This window comes from Loxodonta africana, chromosome 9 (assembly GCF_030014295.1).
Source record: "Loxodonta africana isolate mLoxAfr1 chromosome 9, mLoxAfr1.hap2, whole genome shotgun sequence".
Taxonomy (NCBI): Eukaryota; Metazoa; Chordata; class Mammalia; order Proboscidea; family Elephantidae; genus Loxodonta; species Loxodonta africana.
The window spans coordinates 80355496-80377729 of NC_087350.1; the positions used below are offsets into that span (position 1 = coordinate 80355496).

General features: G+C 41.4%; 1 protein-coding gene across 3 annotated transcripts in view; it reads right to left on the reverse strand.

The window, feature by feature from the left end:
* Positions 1 to 1144: 1144 nt before the first annotated feature.
* The window catches only part of ZCCHC7 (zinc finger CCHC-type containing 7), a 272530-nt gene continuing 251440 nt past the window's right edge, over positions 1145 to 22234 (reverse strand). For all 3 annotated transcript variants that reach the window (XM_003407586.4, XM_010587819.3, XM_010587820.3), the window contains exons 7-9: positions 19136 to 19231; positions 12506 to 12623; positions 1145 to 10592 (exon numbers count right to left, since the gene is read on the reverse strand). In XM_003407586.4, the coding sequence (XP_003407634.1) occupies positions 10180 to 10592; positions 12506 to 12623; positions 19136 to 19231 (627 nt within the window). In that variant the 3' untranslated portion in view covers positions 1145 to 10179. The remainder of the gene's footprint in view (positions 10593 to 12505; positions 12624 to 19135; positions 19232 to 22234) is intronic.

Genomic DNA, 22234 nt, shown 5'->3' on the forward strand with positions numbered 1-22234 from the left:
GGGGCGGGGGGCTGCTATTGGTAGCTAACTTAGACTTTGGGAGCCAAAGAAGGTAGATACACACCTGGATCTACATTAAGTTAGGAGATTCCAGGACAAGATTCTTAATCCGCCAGATCAGGGTGAACATTTTCAGCATTCCAGAAGGTTCTCTATACCTCCTTCTGGTCACTATGCCCCCAAGTGTTATCTTAACTTCTAATACCATAGATTAGTTTTGCCTGTTTTGAACTTTACATAAATGAGATCTTTTGTTTCTGACTTCTTTTGCCCAACATAGTGCTTGTGAGGTTCCTCCATGTTGCTGCAAGTGGTGTAGCCTTCCATTCTGTTGTACAACATTCCATTTTGTGAATAAACCATAATTTATCTGTCCTCCTGTTGAAGGACATTGTCAATGCATTTTTGCATAGGTGAGGGATCATGCTGAACGCGCAGCTTTAAACATCTTGATAACTTGATGACTTCTTTGTGCTCAATTGAATTGACTGCCATCATTTAGTTCTCCATTCTCACGCTGAATATCATTTCCAATATTCACGATTACAAAGAATAGTCTATGAACATCTTAGTAGATAATCCTTGAGGGGCATTCCTGGTTACTTTTTAGGGTAGAGCCCTAGAAGTGGCATACTGGAGTAACCCTTGCTAAGGCATTTTACACATATGGCCAAAGAGCTGAAGTGGGACTCCTCCTTAGAGGTTGGAAAAGAGCACAAGGAAAATGTCCCTGGTGTCACCTGGCTTGGCTCCTTCCAAAGCTGAGGTGTGTTGTGAAGACCTGTGACTCCCAGCCTCACACCTGTTCCCTTTCTTCTTCATCTCTCATCCCATCAGTGTTGACAGCTGTCAATCAATCTAAAGTGGAGATTCTCAACCTTGGATGCACGTTAAGCACCTGAGAGCTTAAAATAATATCCTGGTGTCTGGGTCCCAGTCCAGCAGGTTCCAATATACTTGGTCTCGGGGTGCAGCCTGAGCATGGGGAATTTTTAAACTCCCCAGATGGTTCTAGCGTTTTGCCAAGGTGAGACGCTCCAGGCTCTGGTCTCTCTGTTCCTTGCCTTTTGTGAACCAGGAGACAGGGCACAGTGGCTGTTTAATTACCGTCTTCCAAAGTTAATTAAAGCTCCATATTTAAAGCCTGTTTTTTTTTTTTTTTTTAAACTCTCCTAAATAAGGACAGTCTGCTTCCATAAAGAGCCCAGGGTGGCATTATTGCTGGGTGCAGGGTTCAGGAGCAGAGGAGCAGTAAGGGAGGAGTGAAGAGGCTAGGCAGAGGCCAGATGGAGCAAGGGCATGGGTGCTACAGCTCTGACTTTATCCTGCCCAATGGAGCCCTGGCCACTTGTGAAAGCCGTGGTTTGAAGGGGAGCCTGGTATCACAGGCATCTTCCCCTGTGACCTGGAAGAGTCACATGTACCTTGCACTCCATCACCAAAGCCTCATGAGTGGCTGGTGGATTTGAACCACCTACCTTTCGCTTAACCAATATGCTATCAGGACTCCTTACCAAAGCTGCCAAAACTCATGAAATGCTTAATGGGGGTGTACTTGTGCAAGTGCGTGTATGTGCATGTCTGTGTGTACATGTGTACATGCGTGTGCATGTGTAAGGTGCGCCAAGTATATACATGTGTGTTTATGGATATGCATGCGTGTACATATGTGTGTGTGTGTGTCTGTGGGCTGAGAAAGGTCTGTCACTCCATGCCTAGTTTGTTTCAGGAGTGAGACCCAGGCAGCATGAGGGGACCAGAGGAAGTAAGCTCCAGCATATCAAAGAAATTCCAGAGAGGTTTTAGACCAGCACAGAGCACAGGATGGGGGTTGGAGCCAAATCTCTGAGGGGCCAGTAATCCCAGCTGAGATCTGGGTTACACATTTATGGAGCATCCAGTCTGGGACAGTAACTGGGTCTCAGCAAGAGAGCAAATCTTGGTTGTCAGGCAGCGCAGCCAAGCCTTTCTGAGGTTCTAAGAAAAAGATAATCATGATTGATTAGCAATGTCTGTGTGAGGTGCAGGGTGGCAGCACACGTGTCCCTGATGTCTGCCACCCCTGGGCTCCAGTGGGTGCCAAGACAGTGCTCAGTGCTTGGAATACAAAGATGAAGCAGACAGCACCTGCCCGCAAAGAGCTCTCAGCTTACTGGGTGAGACTGATAATGTAAACAGATGATTTAAAAACAGCAGCTAAGGGCTAGAATGAGGAAGTACAGGAGGTTGGGAGGCGTAGCCGAGAGACACACTGATGTGCCTGATGCAGACACAAAGGTCTCCTGGTGGGAATTTCTGGCTAGGTTGTCAGGATTAGGGGAAGCAAGGGAAGGAGTGCATTTCTGGCAGAGAACACAGGATGAGAAACTCGCAGGAGTGAAAATGCAGGGCTTGTTCTAGGGTGGACACGGGTGTCTGGTGGGTAGAACACAAGGGGGAGTGGCAGGAGATGAGCAGGACAGGAAATGGGAGCTGACTGGGGTGGGCTCTGAGTGCTGTCTCCAGGGGGTGGTCTCTAAAGGGGCCATGTCGGCCGGCCGGGTTATGAAGCAGGTCGGTTCTCACTGCAGCAGGCCCCTGGTGGGGCAGATGCCTGTATGAGCACAGGATTCTTAGGCCGCTCCCAGAGACGCAGGGGCACTTTCTCTGCTCCTGGTCTATTGCGTTTGGAGCTGTTAAGCCCGGGAGACTGTGTGGGAACGGAGCCCTGCCTTGATCCCCGGGTTTTGTGTATGTTGTAAGCTGCTGCAGGTGCGGGATAAAATGCCACAGGTAATTTGCATGGGATGAAGAACACATTTTCAGTTTCCCCCTCTCACAAATTGCAAATTTCACTTTCACCACCCCTCTTTAGCCATCACAACCACACGATTTCCTCACAGCATCTTAAGAATCTGTTGTCACAGAGAAATCCCAGCTTTTCTCTGTGGTGTTTCTATGCCGCCTCCTAACCAGCCTCTAGAAAAGCTCAGAGCCCAGCCATTGATGCCCCTGCTTCATGCCTCCTCCAAACCCTGCCCCCTTCCCCACCCTGTGGAAAGAGCCCCCTGCTAGGTGTCGGGGGCCTGGGTGCCAGTCCTGGCTCTGCCCCTAACCCAGTATGGGATATCAGGTCCTCGCTGGGCTGCGGTTTCCAAGACGGTTCTAGACTTGATAGTCTCTGAAGGTTCTCCAAACTGTAGAATGGTGACTTTTTGTGTCCTGGGAACCCTGAAGACAATATTTGATGGCAAGTGCTGGGGACTGGTCCCTTGACAGTCTGGGAACTCAGAGATTTTCAGGTGTCTCCTCCTGTTCCCTTGATCTGCTACTTCCCTTCCCCATTTTCTCCCATCCTCAGGTCTGATTCCTGTATTTTCATGTTCATTTGCTCCCTGGCTGGTCACGATGATTCTGTGGGGAGGTGTGACTTCAGAAGGGTAGAAAGTGACAGGGAAACACATCGGAGCATGGAGCGGGGGCTCAGTTCACTGTGCTGAGAACGCGGGTTTCTCCAGCCAGTAGGGAGGTCTCTGTGTCCCACAAGCCTGACTTCTCCTGCCTGCCCCCTCTCGCCCATGCCACGGCCCAGCTCATGGCTAAGCAGAGGGTGTCCGGAGAGGACAAGTCTGTTGAAACTCAATATTTAAACACTAAACAAAATGTTCACTCACTCACAGCTTGAAGTTTGCAAAGAAACTGAATTCTGTTGCCAAAGTTCGTCAAAAGGAGGTAGAGGGGGCCAATCAGGTGGGCACCCAACCCTGGGCCTGGCTCTGCCTCTGACTTGATGTGTGACCATGGACAAGCCCTCTCCTCGGTGTTCTACCTATCCAGTGCTGCCGTAACAGAACAACCATGAGTGGGTGGCTTTAAAGAATAGGAATTGATTTTTCTACAGTTCAGGAGGCCAGAAGTCTGAATTCAGGGTGTGGCTCTAGGAGGAAGTCCTTCCTTGTTTATTTCAGCTGCCAGGAATGCTGGTGTTCCTGGGCTTGTATGTAGATGCACTGTCTCCATTGTCTATCTTCCTCTTCCACCTGTTGTGCATCTGTGTCTATTCTGTTCTTTTTGTAACTCAGAAGTGATTAGGTTTGGGACCCACCTTACTCTGATATGGCTTTATTACCCCAACAAAAGAAAACCCTATTACCAAACAAGATCATATCCACAGGTACAGGGCTTAAGATTTCAATACATATTTTGGGGGACACAATTCAATCTATAACATCGGTTCCGGTCTCAGGTTTCCTATCTGTGAAATGGGGGTGTAGTAGGGTGAGGCCAGATTGGACTAGACAATCTTTTAGGCCCTTTGTGGCTCTGGCATCCACCAGAACTTCATAAATTCTGCATTCTCGGGTTTCCCCATCCTCTACAAGATGGTGTTGTGTGCACAGCCTGGCTTGCTGATGGAAAAGAAAAGCTCCTGAAAAGGACAGGACTCCCTGGAGCCCAGACAAGCAAGCTTGGTCTGTGGTACGGTGGCAGGGGAATTCAGAGTGACCCAGGAGGCCAAGGTTAATTGAGGTGATACCACCAGGAAACTCCACTGAGCAGCCAAGTGTAGGAGTGCTGCCATGCAAATCACCAGGAAGAGATGATTAATGGGGTGTAGGCACAGAGGAGAGGTGCCTGGTGACCCATGACTTGTCCAGGATGATGGTGGGTCCCCCGGGCCCCTAGAGGCTCCAGTAGGGGTGGCCGTGGGGGATGAAGCTGAGGTGTGAAAGGAGGCTGAGGTGGAGGGGAGTTTGACAGGCTCCCCTCCCAGAAAGATCACCCAGGCGAGGAAAGCTGGGTGGGAGGGGGCTGGGCGAGGGAGGGTGAGAAAGGCACACAGATGGTTTCAGGGAGGTTCCGTGTTCCGCCCTCAGCTTCTCACACCTCACTTGGGTGGGGGAGGGGGAGGGAGAGGAGGAAGAAGACTGACGGGTGAAGTTAATTGTGAACAACTTTTTTAGTATCTAGGGTTGTCAGAGTCTGTAGGTGGTACAATGGGTCAATGCAGTCAGCTGATAACCAAAAAGATGGTGGTTAGAGTCCACCCAGAGGTGCCCTGGAAGGAAGTCCTGGAGATCTACTTCCAAAAAAATCAGCCATTGAAAATCCTATGGAGTATAGCTCTACTCTGACACACATAGGGTTGCCATGAGTTGGAATTGACTCCACGGCAATAGTTCTTTTTTTTTTTTTTAAACCAAGGTACAAAATTTACCAGGGGAGGCCTTGTACTGAGTTCTAGGGATTAGGATTTTGTCAAGATTCTGCTTCAGATCCCGAGATCACCTTCTAGCAAAATAGCAGTGGCACACAAAATAAACGCTATTACCTGTAAGGTTGGTGCTCTACTTAATAACTATCAGTATGAGACCAAAAGGTCAACAATTACTCAAAAGCAAGGATGAGAAGATAATGGGGCAGGGAAACCAGGGTACTGGAAAGGGAACAAACAAAAAACAATGAAAGAAAATGCTGTCACACTGCAATAAATGTAACTAATGTCACTGCATAATCTGTATGGAAATTGTCAAATGGGAGCCTAATTTGATGTGTAAACTTTCATCAGAAACTCAATGTTAAAAGAAAATTCTGCTTCAGTTTGCCAACTCTCTGCCTCAGTTTCCATATTTGAGATAAAGACCACCTACTGCCTCTCTGTACAAAGGCAGATAAAGGCAACTTATAAGAATATTAACAGAAGTGCTAATTTGCACAGTGCTATATTAATCTAAAATCCATCTCTAAGCACGCACTTTTCTTCTCCCCACTCAAAATGCTATGATGGGTCCCCCTACACTTCTTTGTATGAACTATTTATAAAGCATTTCTGTCACACGCTTTGTAAGTAGTTCATGTATATTAGATCATTGAATTTTCACAGTGGTCTCGAGAATTCTCTCCAATTTATAGATGAGGAAATTGAAACACAGAGAAGTTAGCCTGAAGTTCCGAGCCTTCAGTGATCTCACTCCAATGTATTGTCCTCTATTCCCCTGCATGTCACCCATAGTCAAGGCAAATTGTACTAGACTCTCTTCTTAAGCGTGACCTAGATTTTCCTATGTCCAGGCTCATACTCTTCTTTCATCTGAAATTCATTTCTTCTTATCCTGCATGTCAAAGTCTTTCCTGTGCTCCAAGGGCCACCTCCTCCGCCAAGTTTTCCTGGGTTTCCACTATCCCTGCCCCACTGACGCTGGAAGCAGCGCCTCTTTCTTCTCTGTGTGTAGTGTCCTGCATCCAGGCCTCTTCCTAACTTGAGTGGCTGTCATCATCTCAGTGCTTCTCTCCCCCACCTCAGACTGGAAGCCCTCTACAGGCAAGAAACATGTCTGATAGAGTATGACAGTTGACAACCCTAAAACCCCTGGGTCTCTAAAACAGTGACTTTTGATCAGAAATAAGACTAGTCCTCTCAGATTAAGCTTCTCTAAAAATGCAGGTGTGGTTGTTTTCTGAAATATCAGGGTTTTCACCCCAGTATTATATTGGTGGGCTTCTATGTTCTTTGCTTGACATCACATATATTGATAATTTAAAGACTTAATCTCCTTTTGTCTGCCTGAGGCTTGGCAGAGCTGTGTAACCCCAGGGTGACCCCACAATCACTCCCTCCTCTCTCCAGCCTTGAAGCCACCTTCCCGAAAGGGCCACTTCAGAACTTTCCATTTGGAGGTGCAACTTCCCAGCCCAGTTAGCTGAGGCTTTATTTGTCCCCATTTGGGTGATGTCATGCACAGAACGGCACTGGGGCCCTGTTGCTTCATTCTATCAGCAGACATCTGAAGCAGAGAAGAGTTTAGACCTTGTCTAAATTTTCCCCATTACTGAGGCAGAACGCTTCTGGGTAGCCAATGCACCATGAATTATGAAGTTTTTCACTCTGACTGATAAGAAAACTATTCTTGGCCTTGTGTGAGTTCCAGAAATAGTTTCCTCTAATCCTTTCAGGTGGTTTCCTGTGCTCAGTACTCAGCTGAAGACTCAAAGGGGGCCCTCTGCAGATCTCCTGGCTCCTTCTGCGCAGCTTGAACCCTCCGACCTGTGAACTCTAGCCACCTGGGCCTCTCCAGGTTCCCAGCACCGCCTCCTCAATTCAGGAAGAATTTCTCTCTTATTGAGCAGGATTTCTTTTGAGAAATGGGTGGGGATTTCAATGAAGGTTTCTCAACTTGAGAACTATTGACTTTTGGTCAGATAATTCTTTGTTGTGGGAGACTGTCCTGTGCATTGTAGGATGTGTAGTGGCTACTCATCAGACCCTAGCAGTACCCTCTAAGATGTGAAAACCCAAAATGATCAGATCAGGGGATCAAGGTGGCTATGAAGGAATGAAAGGCTCTTCTTTTGTGTGTAACCCTTCATTGGCAGAAACATTTTCAGTTGTTTTCTGTGACAAGCTTTTCTCCCTCCCTATCTTTTATCAACAGATTACTGATACATTGTTAATCTTGTCTCCTTACCCAAACATACCTTACATCAATCTTTTCACTGTAGTGAAATAATACTGCTGCCCATCAGAGTAGCAAACAGAAAAACCTACTCCTGTTGAGTCGATTCTGACTCATAGCGACACTATAGGACAGACCCTATAGGCAAAAAGAGAAAGGAATGGTAATATCCCATGTTGTGAGAGACAGAAGATGAACACTCTCATAATCTGCCAGGAATATGTAAAAACGACTAGGGGGAACATGAGACTTTTTGGGAATAGAATTTGACAATATGTATCAAAACTTGAATGAAAACTATGCATGCCCTTTGACCCATAAATTCCATTTCTATAAATTTATCACAATTGAATAATTAGAGAAGATATGATATGTATAGAAGGACTTTTTAAAACGATGAAATTAGAAGCAACCAAAACATTCACCAAGGAGGATTTGGTTAAATAAATTATGGTGCAGCTGTATAACAGAATATCAGGCAGCCATTAAATATAATGACCTAGACATATATTTAATTGGAAGGAGGTTCACGATGAAATAGGTTATAAAACAGAATGTAAAAATATGTTTCTATACTGTATGTACAGAAAAAAAGTCTGGAAGGACAGACACTAAGAGTTTTATGTATCTTTGGGTGGAAGAATCATGTATGATTTTTATGTTTTTCTTTTCAACCTTTTTCTCCTAAAATGAGTATATAATACTTATATAACATAAAAAAGAGCTAATAATAGCACTGTTGATGGCATCAGTCTGAAATAATAGGCGTTGTTAATAGCATCGTCCATGAAGGCAAGGATTTCCATTGAGAGAACAGAAGAGCTGTTTCTCCCCACTCTATTCTAGGAATGGTGGCATGAACCAAAGTGGAACCCAGGAAAGACTCAGGCTGCTCTGATCAAGGTGGGGCCAGAGACAAAAGATGTCGAGAGTCTTCTTAGTCCCAGCAACTATCCAGATTGTTATTATTTTGGACATCTGCTTTTCTTCATTGAATTTATCCCTTTAAAGTCTTATTTGATGAACTGTTGAGTCTATACTTCTTTTATTCCCCCTAACTGTGTATGGAAAGAGTGTGTGAATACACCAACTAACTGATGAACTGACTGACTTTAACTGAACACTTTGTGTAAGAGCCAAGGGGTCGAGGGAAATGAAGAAAATATGGTGCAGAGGCTTCTCTAGTCTTCTTCCCTTCCCTTACTGGTGTCTACAAGTAAAGGAGCTACAGCCTCCTTTCCTATCTGCGTCCGAAAGCATAGACTGGAGGGTGAATCGTACCCCAGAATAAAACGCTTGCCTAATTAAAAAAAAAAGTTTTGAGGAAAAAAGATAATGTGCAGAAACAAATGGAAAAAAAATGAAAACACTGCTTTAGAATCACGCAGCATACATATGTACCCTTTCTCCTGGCCTCCTCTATTCTTCAATGTACGAAAGAACCTAAATAATGGCAATCTCATTTCTGCCCCGCAAGATCAGATTAGCTAGCTAAAAGCTAAGCAGCAAGGGAAAGTGGTGGATGCTGTCAACCTACAGTTTACAAGGAAGCTGATTTGAGAGGCAATAATTCCCCCTTCTTCCCAAAGAGGTGAGAGAGCTGATCCTCTCAGATATGTAGCAGTTTGTCTAAAATACAAATTTAAGAACCCAACGTTATAAAATTGCCCTATTCAACTGATTTCATTTCACTTTATCCTGGCAGAGAGCTTGAGCTTGGGCAACAAAGACATTTTTTTACCCTCTTTTGTGGTGACTGGATAACTGTAGCCACTTCTCTAGCCCCGTTATGCCTTTTGTCATATCATACAAACTCTTATGTTCTTTTCACATAACAGACACACTTATTTACTCTATTTCAGACATTTTATTTTTCTTATTCTAACATTAAGCTTTGATATGTACAAAAGATTCACGAGTACAAAAAATTCTGTACAGCTTTGTGGTAGTTAAAAAGCCCACGAAAACGATTTTTTTTAAAGCGGGCAACTCATCTCTAGATTTCTGAGTGGCAGTCTTCTTGAAGTGTGGCTGTAAAATGGCAAAAACAATTGTACTGTGATTATGGTAAAATTTTTGGTGACTCTTTTTTCACTTGTTTCAGGACATATGTCCTGTGACATTTCTATGGAATGGATTCCTTACTTGCAACTTTGCTACATTCCAACTCCCTGCCTCCTCAGGTCTTCAGTGAAGATACTGTCTTCATTTTCAGTCAGCCTGTGATTCCCTGACCAAAGGAAGATTCCGACACCAGCTTCAGAAGCAAGAAAAGCTGGACTTAGATTTACTAAAGCTGTGGTGCTTCCCGATGTTTAAAAAAAAAAAAAAAAATTAAAAAGGACTGGTGCATTTTTTTGTATTAGTGTTCTCTTCCCTCAAGGGTTTAATTTTCACATTTACACTGCAGATAAATTTCATTAGATCAGCTTTTTTTTTTTCCCCAAAATATTTCTTAAAAAGTTTTCTTGAAAAGATGAATTCTTCCTACTGAGTAAAAATGACATACTAGAACAGGAGAAATCTGAGTTTATCTTTCTGTTTTCTTACCTAATAACCTGCTGGATACAGAGACTTGAGACCTTCACGGTCTTTGTTCAGAAATGGCCGAGATTTTAAAAACAAAACCAAAAAACCCTCTTCATAATAAAAAAAAAAATGATAGATAATAAAAATATTACCAGAATACTGCAGATATTAAGACAAAATGAACACTGGAAAGCCAAATCGGAAGCTGTTTCACAGCTTAGATTTTTTTTTTCCGTTGCTTAATAAGAAATAAATTATCACTGTCATCATCTTCCAGGCCTCTCTCCTTTTTCTTATATTTGCCCTGCTTGCCCTCTTTGGGCAGCTTTTCTTCTCTTGGCCTGCGGTAATGTGATGAGTGGTGAAAAGGCTGGTAAGGCTTCTGGTGGAGCTTTGGGCCCCTGGGGAAGTCCTCACCTACTTCATGATACTTGTCAGCCTTCCTTTGCTTCTTACGATCTCTACCATTCCTGCTTGTCATTTCTTTTTGGGCTTCTTTCTTTTCTTGTGGCCACCTGTTGTTTCTCCAGGAGCCATGACTCTTTCTCTTATCATGGTGGGGCCTCTTATCTGTTGCTTCCATATGAGGTCTCTTGAACTGTCTTGGAAAATCCCCGTTTTTCTGGAGTTCTGGAAAACATAAGGTATTTTTTGCACATTCAGCAGCTGGACAGTCCATGCAGCATTTTTGTAGGCCTGTAAATAACTTAACGAAGACAGGTATTTAAGTGCAGTCATAATATACATTCTAAAGAGCCCTTACTAAGATAAAAATCACTCACCAAAAAGTGAATGGCTGTCATAGGATAATCCTGATTATTAAAAATAGGAAATACCCAGAAATGCAATGCTAATTATTTTTTCTATTCAATATAGTTTAACTAGGTTAAACAATGGAGACGAGGACTCTTGAGAGCAATCATCATCTGAGGTTAGAAAAGTCATGCCCAACCAACTTGAGTTCCTTTAGTGATACAGAAATAGCCCTTGAAGATAAAAGGTGAAGCAAGATGTACAAAAGGGCCTCCAGCAAGGCTTTTGACAGTCTCATATGACATTTCCATTACCCTCTGAAGATAAAGTCTACACCATGGTACTTATAGATGGGTGCCAAAACGGCCAGGAGATTATTCCTCTAGAGTAGAGATCACTGGCTTGGAGAATGTATATGTGTGTGCGCATGCATCTTAGAGATTTTAGTGCCAGGTCTGATGTTATATTTTATCAGGACTTGCCTCACTTGCTAGGAGTGTGCTCATTTACCTGATAGTAGTGATTCTGACAGGGCTAGTGGGAGATGAGGTTATGGTTAGGGACAAAAACTAACATGTCGATATAACTTTGGAAGATTAAAGACAGAGCCAATAACAAATTGGACAAAGTGCTAAGTAGTGTAATTAGGGGAAACAAATATATTCTAGAACATAAGTGAAAAGAAGTACTAAGTACTTACAGACTTAGTATAAAAAATTCCAACGGATCATAGTGAATCTCAAAGTGGAATATGTGCTACAGAGTTGTTAATATAACAAGTTAAAAGGGAAAACAAATTGTTTTCCTCTGATCATAAAATTTACAAACACTTGTTACAGAAAACTTGGGAAATACAGGTAAGTAATAATAATAATTAAAAAAAAACAGAAAGTACCTATAATCTTATAATCCAGAGGTAATATTTTGGTACATTTCTTTTTAATTTTTTCTAATTCAGTTGCCTAATCATTGTGTTCACACACTATAATTTCTCTCTAAATAGTTGAGATAGATTTAATATTAAATGTAAGATGTAAAATATGCAGGAGTTGTGACGTAATTCTTCTAATGTACTAAGAATTAGCAAGCACCTTCCTTTTGAAAAGGACCTCAACTCAGAGAGAGTCTGGAAAAGAAATACAAACAGTCAGAAAACAATGCATAAAGCAATTTGAAAAATATAGAACTTTTCTGTCCTGAAAGCATGAAAGGGTAAGTTGGCAAACCATCTTGATGTATACAGCAAGAAAGAAAAGAGGTAGAGAAAATTGACATAAACTATAAGATAACACTCTGTGAGAAAGACATTTGTGTTAGCAACCACAAATAAACAAATCACAGAGGGCAGCCGTGGACCTGGAGTTCTGCTTGTAATGTTGCCTGTTATGGAATGACTTCTTAGGAGAAGCCCCAGGAACACCTAGTGGAGAAAGTCTTTATTTCCATGAAGAATACCAGAGACATACAAAAGGAAAAAATGATTACCTGTCAAAAAGAAAAACCTCAAAGGAGCCTTTAAAAACCCTGTATATGTATATGGGTAATGGCAGTATTTTCTGGAGATTTTCTGGAGTGCTTATTAGGTGAAAACTGCTTACTGTGAATAGATTAGGACACAGGATGTACAAAGTGGATGCATGACTTTTGGAGATCAAGAAAATTCCAGTTTCTATGATAATTCTTAAAAACATTTTTCATGCCAATTAATGACGCCCAAAACAGGCAAAGCCAGTGCAAACAAAGAAATTTAGGAAGTATTATATGATTTAACAAGAAGTCTAATAACATACCTTTTACTTTTCGTTTTATTCTCTGTTCTCTCTCCCGAATTTCGTATCTGTCATCATAGTAGTAGATGAATGGAGATGTTGGAAATGTTTGGTTAAACATTCGTCTTTCTGTACATTCCTGCAAATTGTATTTGAAATTACGACATTCATGAGGTCACACTGTTCAGATAACCTTTTTGCATGATTCCGGATTTTAGAGATGAGCCTCAGAGACCACTGACACTGTGGATGCAGGTTATGGACCTTGCTGGGAGAATCACCCAGCCCCATACATGTTCGTGCTTACATGTTATCCTTTCAGGCCTGGATTTTCTTCCCTTACTTCTTTAAGTATTGAAACGCTTCTTTCAAAAGCTGTTCTTTCCAAACCCTTCCCTGGCCTGTGTTCACAGCATTGGTGAGTCCCAACAACGCTTGCATCATGCCTCTGTTAGAGAGGGTATTTTATTTGGCCTTATGTTATTCTAGTCCTTTGTTTGACTGTCTCCTCTAACAGCCTTCCATCAAGTGCCTCTCTCTTCTCTTCTTCCTGTCCCCTAAATATGCCTGTAAATCCTTAGCTCCTTGCTCTTTTTCCTCTACACAAGTGGTGTGTAAGCTTATTTTAACTCAACACACACTGCTCACATAGGTAGTGATTTTATGGTGGAGAATGGGTTATGTCTACTTTGAAAATGCTCCCAGGAGATTCTGAAACACCCTGGAGGACCTCTCTTCTCTTTGCTCCCCTTACCCATGCTCAGGTCACTAGTCTCATTCATTCCCCATGACAGCTACCCATTCTCAAGCCTCTGGCCTTCCCATGGCAGTTAATGCCCAAATCCACTTCTCTGGCTGGAAACACTCCCCACTAGTAGGCTTTTGTTTACCATGATCTCTGGCGTATATCTATTTGGGTATCAGTGTATTTGAAACCAAATACCATCTTTTCTTTGAAAGATGCTTCCCTTTGGAACTTCCCTATTTCTCTCTTCTGCTATTTTGCTTAACATTTATTTACAAATGTTCAACACTTCTTAGCTAGGCATTGAAGAAAAATTAGAATGTCTCTTAGGAAGAAAGTATGAGAAATACCCACAAGGAATTCAGCTGGTTTATCAAAAAAAAAAAAAAAAAAAAAAATTTTTTTATCATGTAACTCTGGCACTCCATACTGGACTTGTACTTCTAAGGTATCTGACCAAGCTGGCAACCTTATACTTATGAACAGTGAATTATTTGATTTGCAGTTTAAAAAATTTATGAACGATTTCAAATATACACTTATATAGAAAATCAAGTAAGCCTCTACTCACCACTCAGCTTTAATCAAATCATAACATTTTACCTTAATTTACTTTACTATTTTTTCCCCAAGAATTAAAGCATTACTGATACAACAGAAATTTTCCCTGTAACTCTCCCTCTAATTTCCTGTCCATCTCCTTCCTTTCCAGAAGTTATCACTTTCCCAAAGTTGGTGGCTATGATTCTCATATGTTTTTATACTCTTACTACTAGTGTATATTTCAACAAACAACAGTATAAATTTGAAGTTTTCAGAATTCATGAAAATGGTATCGTTCTGTAAATATTTTGAAATTGCTTTAAGTTATAACGGCTTCACAAAATAAGTTGCCTAGTGTTTCCTTGGATTATCTGTTCCTAAACAAAGGCTTGACAAAACTTGCCTATAAAACTATCTGGGTCTGGCATATTCTGACCAGGGGGGCTTGGTTACTGATTCAATTTCTTTAATGCTTATTGGTTCATGCAGGTTTATTCTTTGTGAGTTGGTATGGTTAATTTATATTTTTCTAGAGTAGTATTTATTTACCTACATTTTTGGGTTTAACTTTAAACTTTATAAAAGGTTAAGAAGTTTATAAAGTCTTCTCTTATCATTAAAAATTATATTGTATTGTAAGTTATTTACACTTTTCACTCATTGTTTATTCGTGCCTTCTATTTTTCTTTAAGTACTTTTTCCAGAAGTCTGTCTCTTTTCTTTTGAAAAGAAAATATTTTCAAGGAACCAGCTTTTGGTTTTGCTGATTGTATTAATTATGCTTTCTATTTTTGTAATTTTGGTTCTTATCTTTGTTTCCTTACTTCTTCTATCTTTAAATTACTCTGTTGTGACACACTGGCTCTCTCTGGGCTTTTTTGGGTCCTGGAAGCTATAAGGCAAACTTATTTGGTGGCCTAAAGAAATGCTTTTATAAACTACTATCCATGGTGGCTCCAAGTTCCCAGGGAAAGTAGAGCCTCATGAAATACTTGGGTCTAAAATTCTAACCATAAAAGAATAAGAGCAAATTATGATTACAAAAAGGTCCTAAAGATCATTACACATTCATCCAAAATGAACTTCAACAGAACCTTTTAACGCTCTCTAGCTCCCTGCTCATCCTGTCAACCGTCTTGTAGTCATTTTTTGTACAATGACCACTGCTTCCCATCTCTGTGTGCCTTCCTTACATGGAGCTACACACGACTGTTTCTGCCTCCCCAATCAGAGAGTGAATAGAATTAGGGAAGGACCAGGGAAGGATGGTATCACATTCTTAGAATATCTCTCAAATGAAAAAGTTATTCAGTAATAACATCTGTAGAACTGGATTTCTGAAACTGAAGGGAAAGGGTTCTCAGATATCGTCGACCACCTGGGTATTCTTCTATCTGGATCCTGTATGGTCTAGAATGGTATGACTGTACAGAGCTATACAGTACTATAAATATTTTCCAATGCTAAAAAAAAAAAAAAAGGTAGATTATATTTTGATTATCCACATTGTTGCTCTCCTCCTTTAGCACAGACAATTGATAGTTGGCTATATAATTTATCTACTATCCTCGGTTAGCCACACCATTGATCTTCTTCATTAGTATGGACAGTACAGAGTTCATTTACAGCAGTGATGAATCTGCCAAATTTGCTTTATTATACATTTAAAATGATCTAAATCTAGATTTCAGGGGATAAATTCCAAATGCTTTGAATATATTTCCTATCTACATTAACAGGCAGTAACTAGTAACCAGGATGTGTTCAACTATAACTGTTTTTCTTTAACTGAACAAATGATAAACCAAACATAATTAAAAATGCATAAACAGCAGAACACAAACTAGATAACTGGGATCTCCTAAAAATTAAACACTTATGCTCATCAACAGACTTCACCAACCTTGGGGCAAGGACTAGAAGGCAAGAGGGGACAGGAAAGCTGGTAGTAGGGAACCTAAGGTTGAGAAGGAAGAGTGCTGACATGTCATGAGGCTGTTAACCAATGTCATAAAGCAATATGTGTACTGTTTAATGAGAAACTAGTTTGTTCTGTAAACCTTCATCTAAAGTACAATAAAAATGGGGTCTTAAACACTATCAAGTGTCCATCTAAGATGCATCAATTGGTCTCAACCCATCTGGATCAAAGGAGAATGAAGAACACCAAAGATACAAGGTAATTATGAGCCCAAGAGATAGAAAGGGTCACATAAACCAGAGACTACATTAGCCTGAGACCGGAAGAACTAGATGGTGCCCAGCTACAACTGATGACTGCCCTGACAGGGAACACAAAAGAGAACCCCTGAGGGAGCAGGAGTGCAGTGGGATGCAGACCCCAAATTCTCATAAAAACACCAGACTTAATGGTCATGGCCCCCAGACCTTCTGTTAGCTCAAGACAGGAACCATTCCCAAAGCCAACTCTTCAGACAGGGATTGGACTGGACAAAGGGATAGAAAAAGATGCTGGTGAAGAATGAGCTTCTTGGATCAAGTAGACACTTGAGACTATGTAGGCATCTCCTATCTGGAGAGGAGATGAGAAGGCAGAGGGGGTCAGAAGCTGGCGGAATGGACACGAAAAGAGAGAGTGGAGGGAAGGAGTGGGCTGTCTCATTAGGGGGAGAACAATTAGAAGTATATAGCAAGGTGTATATAAATTTTTGTATGAGAGACTGACTTGATTTGTAAACTTTCACTTAAAGCACAATCAAAGTTAAAAGAAAAAAAAAGTACAATAAAAAAGAAAGGAAGAAAGAAAAAAAAAAGTTTTCACCAAAAGCGTAAAAAGAGAACCTACAGATCGGGAAAATATTCAACAAGGGCTTAAATCTAAAATTTACAGAAAACTCCAACACCTCAACAACAAAAAGACCCAATTAAAATGGGCAAAGGACATGAACAGACACTTTACCAAAGAAGACATTCAGGCAGCTAAAAAACATATGAAGAGCTGAGGCTTAGGGCTGGGGACCATGGTCTTGAGGGGCATCTAGGTCAACTGGCATAACATAGTTCATGAAGAAAATGTTCTACATTCTGCTTTGGTGAGTAGCATCTAGGGTCTAAAAAGCTTGTGAATGGCCATCTAAGATACAACTATTTGTTTCTTTCCGTACGGAGCAAAGGAGAGTGAAGAAAACCAAAGACTCAAGGGAACGATTAGTCCAAAGGGATAATGGACCACAGGAACCACAGCCTCCACTAGCCTGCCTCTGCTGCCACACCAGAAGAACTAGATGGTGCCTGGCTACAACTACCGACTCCTCTGACCAGGATCATAAGAGAAGGTCCCAGTTAAGAGTAGGAAAAAAATGTAGAGCAAAATTCAAATTCATAAAGAAGACCAGATTTACTGATCTGAGACAGACTGGAGGAATCCCCAAGACTATGGCTCTTAGACACCCTTCTAACTTGGAACTCAGGCCATTCCCGAAGATCACCTTTCAGCCAAATCATAAACACACCTATAAAATAAAGAATAACGCCCACGAAGAAACTGCTCCTTAGAACAATCATCTTTGTGAGATCAAAAGGGCAACATCTGCCCAGAAGCCAAGATGAGAAGAATGGGTCAGGAAAATTGGATGAATGGAAATAGGGAGAGTACTGACACACGGAGGGGACTGCAACCAATGTTATGGAACAATTTGTGTCTAAACTATTGAATGGGAAACTAATTTGCTTTGTTAACCTTCATCTAAAGCACAGTAAAAAAAAAAAAGCTAAAATTATATCCCTTTGCTTTAAAGAGGCAAGCAAACATAAAATGTACATCTATGCAATTTGTCAGTAGACTGCTAGTGTGAATATGTTCCCTAAAAGGTGTGTAGCCACTACACCACCTAAACGGTGGCAAAGAGGAGGTGTACATACAACAGTAAATGATCTACAGATGATGTCTTATAAAAGAAGTAGTTTGTAATTAAGTTTTCAATGTGAGTTATACAGAAGTCAAACAAGTACACTCTAGGATCTCTCCAACTGTACAATCATACTATGGATTTGATCACATTGCGCATAGCATACGTATGTCAGTGCTGAGAGAGCTGGGTGCTAGAGACCACCCTGTCCAACTTTGCTTGGGAGATAAAAGAAACTGAAGACTAGAGAAAAAAGTGGGCTGTTCAAATCACATGTTTAAGTCTGTAGCAGAGCAAAGATGAGAACTGGGGATCAGAACCACATCCTAGCTTTCGTACCTTTCTCTTAACTCCCATGATCCAGTTGGCCCAGTCTGGAAGATAACAATGATCTGTTGACGGGTTCTGTCTAGCACTCGCTCACTTTGGGAACTTTCTTCTTCTAGCATTTTTGTCTCTCCCTACACTATAAAGCTCCAGCCCCAAGGTCTGCACCAATGATGGGCCACAGTCAGAATTCAGGAGGTGAACTGCAATACTACCCCTTCTATTGCTCTTACCCCTACCCACTTCCAGGACTCCCAAGTCTCTGAATTCCTTTCACCTCCTGTCATTAGATTGAAGGCTTATTTGATATTAATTATCTTGGTTTCTAGGCTGTTAAAAGTCCATCTGGAGACAGAGGAATGTATTTCTCCATAGGGTTCCCCTGACTTCTCCCATTAATGGCCTGAGTTCCAGGCAAGAAGTCTGCCTTTCTGGGGTACACTGGATCCACAAAGGGTGGATCTTTTTCTACCTCTTGCCTTTCCTCCTCTGCCTCAAGATTCCCATAATGTACAAGCTCTGAGCCTATTCCTATTGCATTGTGTTTCTGGATGAGACTCTGGTATTTTACACTAAATGTAGCAACTGGGTAGGGGACTTACCCTCATCTCACAGCAAGAAGTCTTTTTCCCCTGATACCTCAGCATTTAGCAGACACAGTCTGACTTTTTTAGTGGAGGTTAGGGAATATGATGGATGGATCAGGAATTCTGGCTTTGGAGGTGGGCAGGGCAAGTTGATGAGGCAGCACCTTTGTATTTTCACTAGTGAGTGTCAGGGTTTCCATGTGAGTGATGAAGGCTCAGCTCAACACAATACCAAGGAAAACTGGAGGTACTGGAGGACTAAAGACAAAATCTAAAATCATGATTTGGCTGTGTCCAAGTACGAGCAATTATAAGCACTCACGAGAACTGCTACCATTCTGTTGATCACTATTATGAACTGTGTTTGTGTTTGCCTAACCGGTTTATGTACATTTAAAACAACTTGAGCAAATATGTTCTGACAGACACTACCCTGGCAGGGATGGGAAAAGTATATTAAGTCTTACATCAGAGAGAATGCGGGTTTTAGTAAGCATTCAGGGTTACATTCAAGTTCATCTTTTAGCAACTGCTCCCTGAACAACAGAACATTTTATACTTAGATGCCAAGCAAACTTACGTGTCCATAGTGGCCCTTCTGTGCACAGTTGTAGCAATACACTAAGGCTGATTGTCCGGAAGGGGTCTTCGGCTTTTTAGGTGGTCCAGGTGTGGTCTGCAACACGAACATTTGTTAAGAGTTGGAGTTTATTAAATGTTAGGAGAAAATCAAAGCCTCATCCTTTCCAAAAGAGCTCTTTTTAGGTAAGGAATTCCTCAAAAATAATTCCTTTCTAGAGGCTAGCAAGGAGACCCCATGTCAGATGATCCTGAGTATTAATATGTGTAACAATAATTTTTTTTAACACCGTTAACATCAATGTGTGATTTTCTCACCCCCCTCCCTCTTACCATTCAGCCTTATGCCCAATACTGTATTAGGTACCTCAGATAAGAGAGGAATAAACGGGCTAGTAGAACATGACAGACATATAAACAGGTAATCAGAGAACAATGTCAGCACAGTGATAGAAGCATGTACAAGGTATTAACAGAGTGCTGAGGGGGACCCACCACTGGATAGAGTGAGGGATGTTCAAGGAATGTTTCCCAGGCAGTGTAAAGTTTAAACATACGCTTAAAGAATTAGGTGTAGGTCAAATGGAACATCCTAGGCAGGGAGGACAGCATGGCCAATGGCATGAAACTAAGAAAGCATACAGCTGATAAAGTATAAAGCATATCACCAGGTATAGTGGGAGATACGGCCGGAGAGCTGGAGCCCTGGTGGCACAGTGATTAAGAGCTATGGCTGTTAACCAAAAGGTTGGCAGTTCAAATCCACCAGGTACTTCTTGGAATCCCTGTGGGGCAGTTCTACTCTGTCCTGGTGATGCAGTGGTTAAGTGTTTGGCTGCTAACCAAAAGGTTGGCTGTTCAGATCCACCAGTTGCTCCTTGGAAACCCTATGGGGCAGGTCTACTCTGCCCTAAACGGTGGCTATATGTCGGAATCAACTCAACAGTAACAGGTTTGGTTTTTTTTGGTTATTACTTTCTAGCATACTAAATTATTTATTCATTATGTTTACTATCTGCCTCCCCATTGCTAGAATGTAAGCTGCATGAGGGCAGGGATCTTCATTAAGTCTACTATGTATCTCTATGCCAAGAACCTAGAATAAGGGTAGGCAAACTTCGGCCCTCTGGTCAAATCCAGACTGTTTCTGTATGGCTCAAGAGGTAAGAATAGTTTTCACATTTTAAAATGGTTGAAAAAAATGTTTAAAAAGAATATTTTGCAACACATGAAAATTAAATGAAATTCAAATTTCAGTGTTCATAAATAAAGTTTTATTGCAACAGAGTCATAGACAGTTCTTTATACACTGTCCACAAGAGCAGAGTGGTAACAGAGGCCATATGGCTTGCCAAACTAAAATATTTATTATCTGGTTCTTTACAGAAAAACTTTGCTGATCCCTGACCTAGAACATAGCAAGTGCTCAATAAATAGGTGGTGAATGAATAGATGTTACGGACTCCAGAGCTTTAGAGTGAAAACGGGTTATGCGGGCAATGTAGGTGTTCAGAGTAGATTCTGCTACTGATTGAGGACATGAGGCAAAGGCTTTATGGAATTTCTCTGAATTTAATTATTTTATTGCCTAAGTTTGAGGCAGTAACAGGTAGCCCTAATATATTTATCCCTTAGAAAGAGTTACTCATTAGAAAAGGAGCTCCCACTATGTGCAAACCATTACAGTAGATACTGGAAGAATACACAGATAAACGACAATTCTAAAAGAGAGAAAACAGTAAATATGGTAAAGAGCTTAAGAGATAAATGCACTAGGGAGGCAAAGGTTTACCAAGTAGAACAAGGATGCATCAAATACATATTTTCTATTAAAGAACTGTGGGGGTGTAATTCTTTTTCTTAGATGCTGTTAGGACAGAGGGTCGTGAGAACAAATTGCATCTCTTGCTACTATCAAATCTTAGATGAGTTTTCTTTTCTAATTAAATATTTTTGAACCAATAACTTGCATGTGGTACAAAATTAAAACAACAACAACTGAAAGCCTGCCTGCTTCCACTTCTGTTCTTCAGTCACTTAGCTTGCTTCCTCAGAGGCAACCACTGTCATCAGTTTCCTGGTGTCTTAGTCATCTAGTGCTGCTATAACAGAAATACCACAAGTGGATGGCTTTAACAAAGAGGAATTTATTCTCTCACAGTCTAGTAGGCTATAGTCCAAATTCAGAGCGTCAGCTCCAGGGGAAGGCTTCCTCTATCGGCTCTGGAGGACGGTCTGTATCATCAATCTTTCGCTGGCCTAGGAGCTTCTCCGAGCAGGAACCTCAGGTCCAAAGGACACGCTCTGCTCCCGGCACGGCTTTCTTGGTGGTATGAGGTCCCCATGTCTCTCTGCTCTCTTCTTTCTTTTACATCTCCCAAGAAACTGGCTTAAGACACTATCTAATCTTGTAGATCTCATCAATATAACTGCCACTAATCCATCTTATTACGACATAGTGATAGGATTTACACACATAAGGAAATCACATCAGATACAAAATGGTAGACAATCACACAATACTGGGAATCATGACCTAGCTAAGTTGACAGATATTTTGGGGGGACATAATTCAATCCATGACACTTGGGTTCTACCAGAGATAGTCCAGGCATATGTAAGCACATGGATGTGTGTTTGCACTGTATAAACATACATAATACAAGTATATATACAAGCATATATATTTGACCTATTCAAAGGCAAAGTATGGAAAGAGGGGATTTCAAGGATTGGGAATAAAGTGTAAAACCACTAACTTATCCAGTCAGATGCTCTGATAAAATAATTCAGTTATGCATTGCATTTCGGGATTATGTGCTAATCCTGCCTCCAGTATTCACAAGCTATATGGCCTAGGTCAAGTTACTTAAACACTGGTTCATTTTACTCGTCTGTGAAATGGGGATTATAATAGTAACAGTCCTCCCTCATGGCACTGTTGTAAGGCACACATGAAACATATTCATCTTACAGAACGTACCAGTAGAATTTAACCAGGTGACCACTCCCTCCTTGAAATATGTTTTCCACTTAAGCTTCCAGGACAACACACTCTCTTGGTGTTTCTTCTCCCTCACTGGCTGTTTCTTCTCAAGTC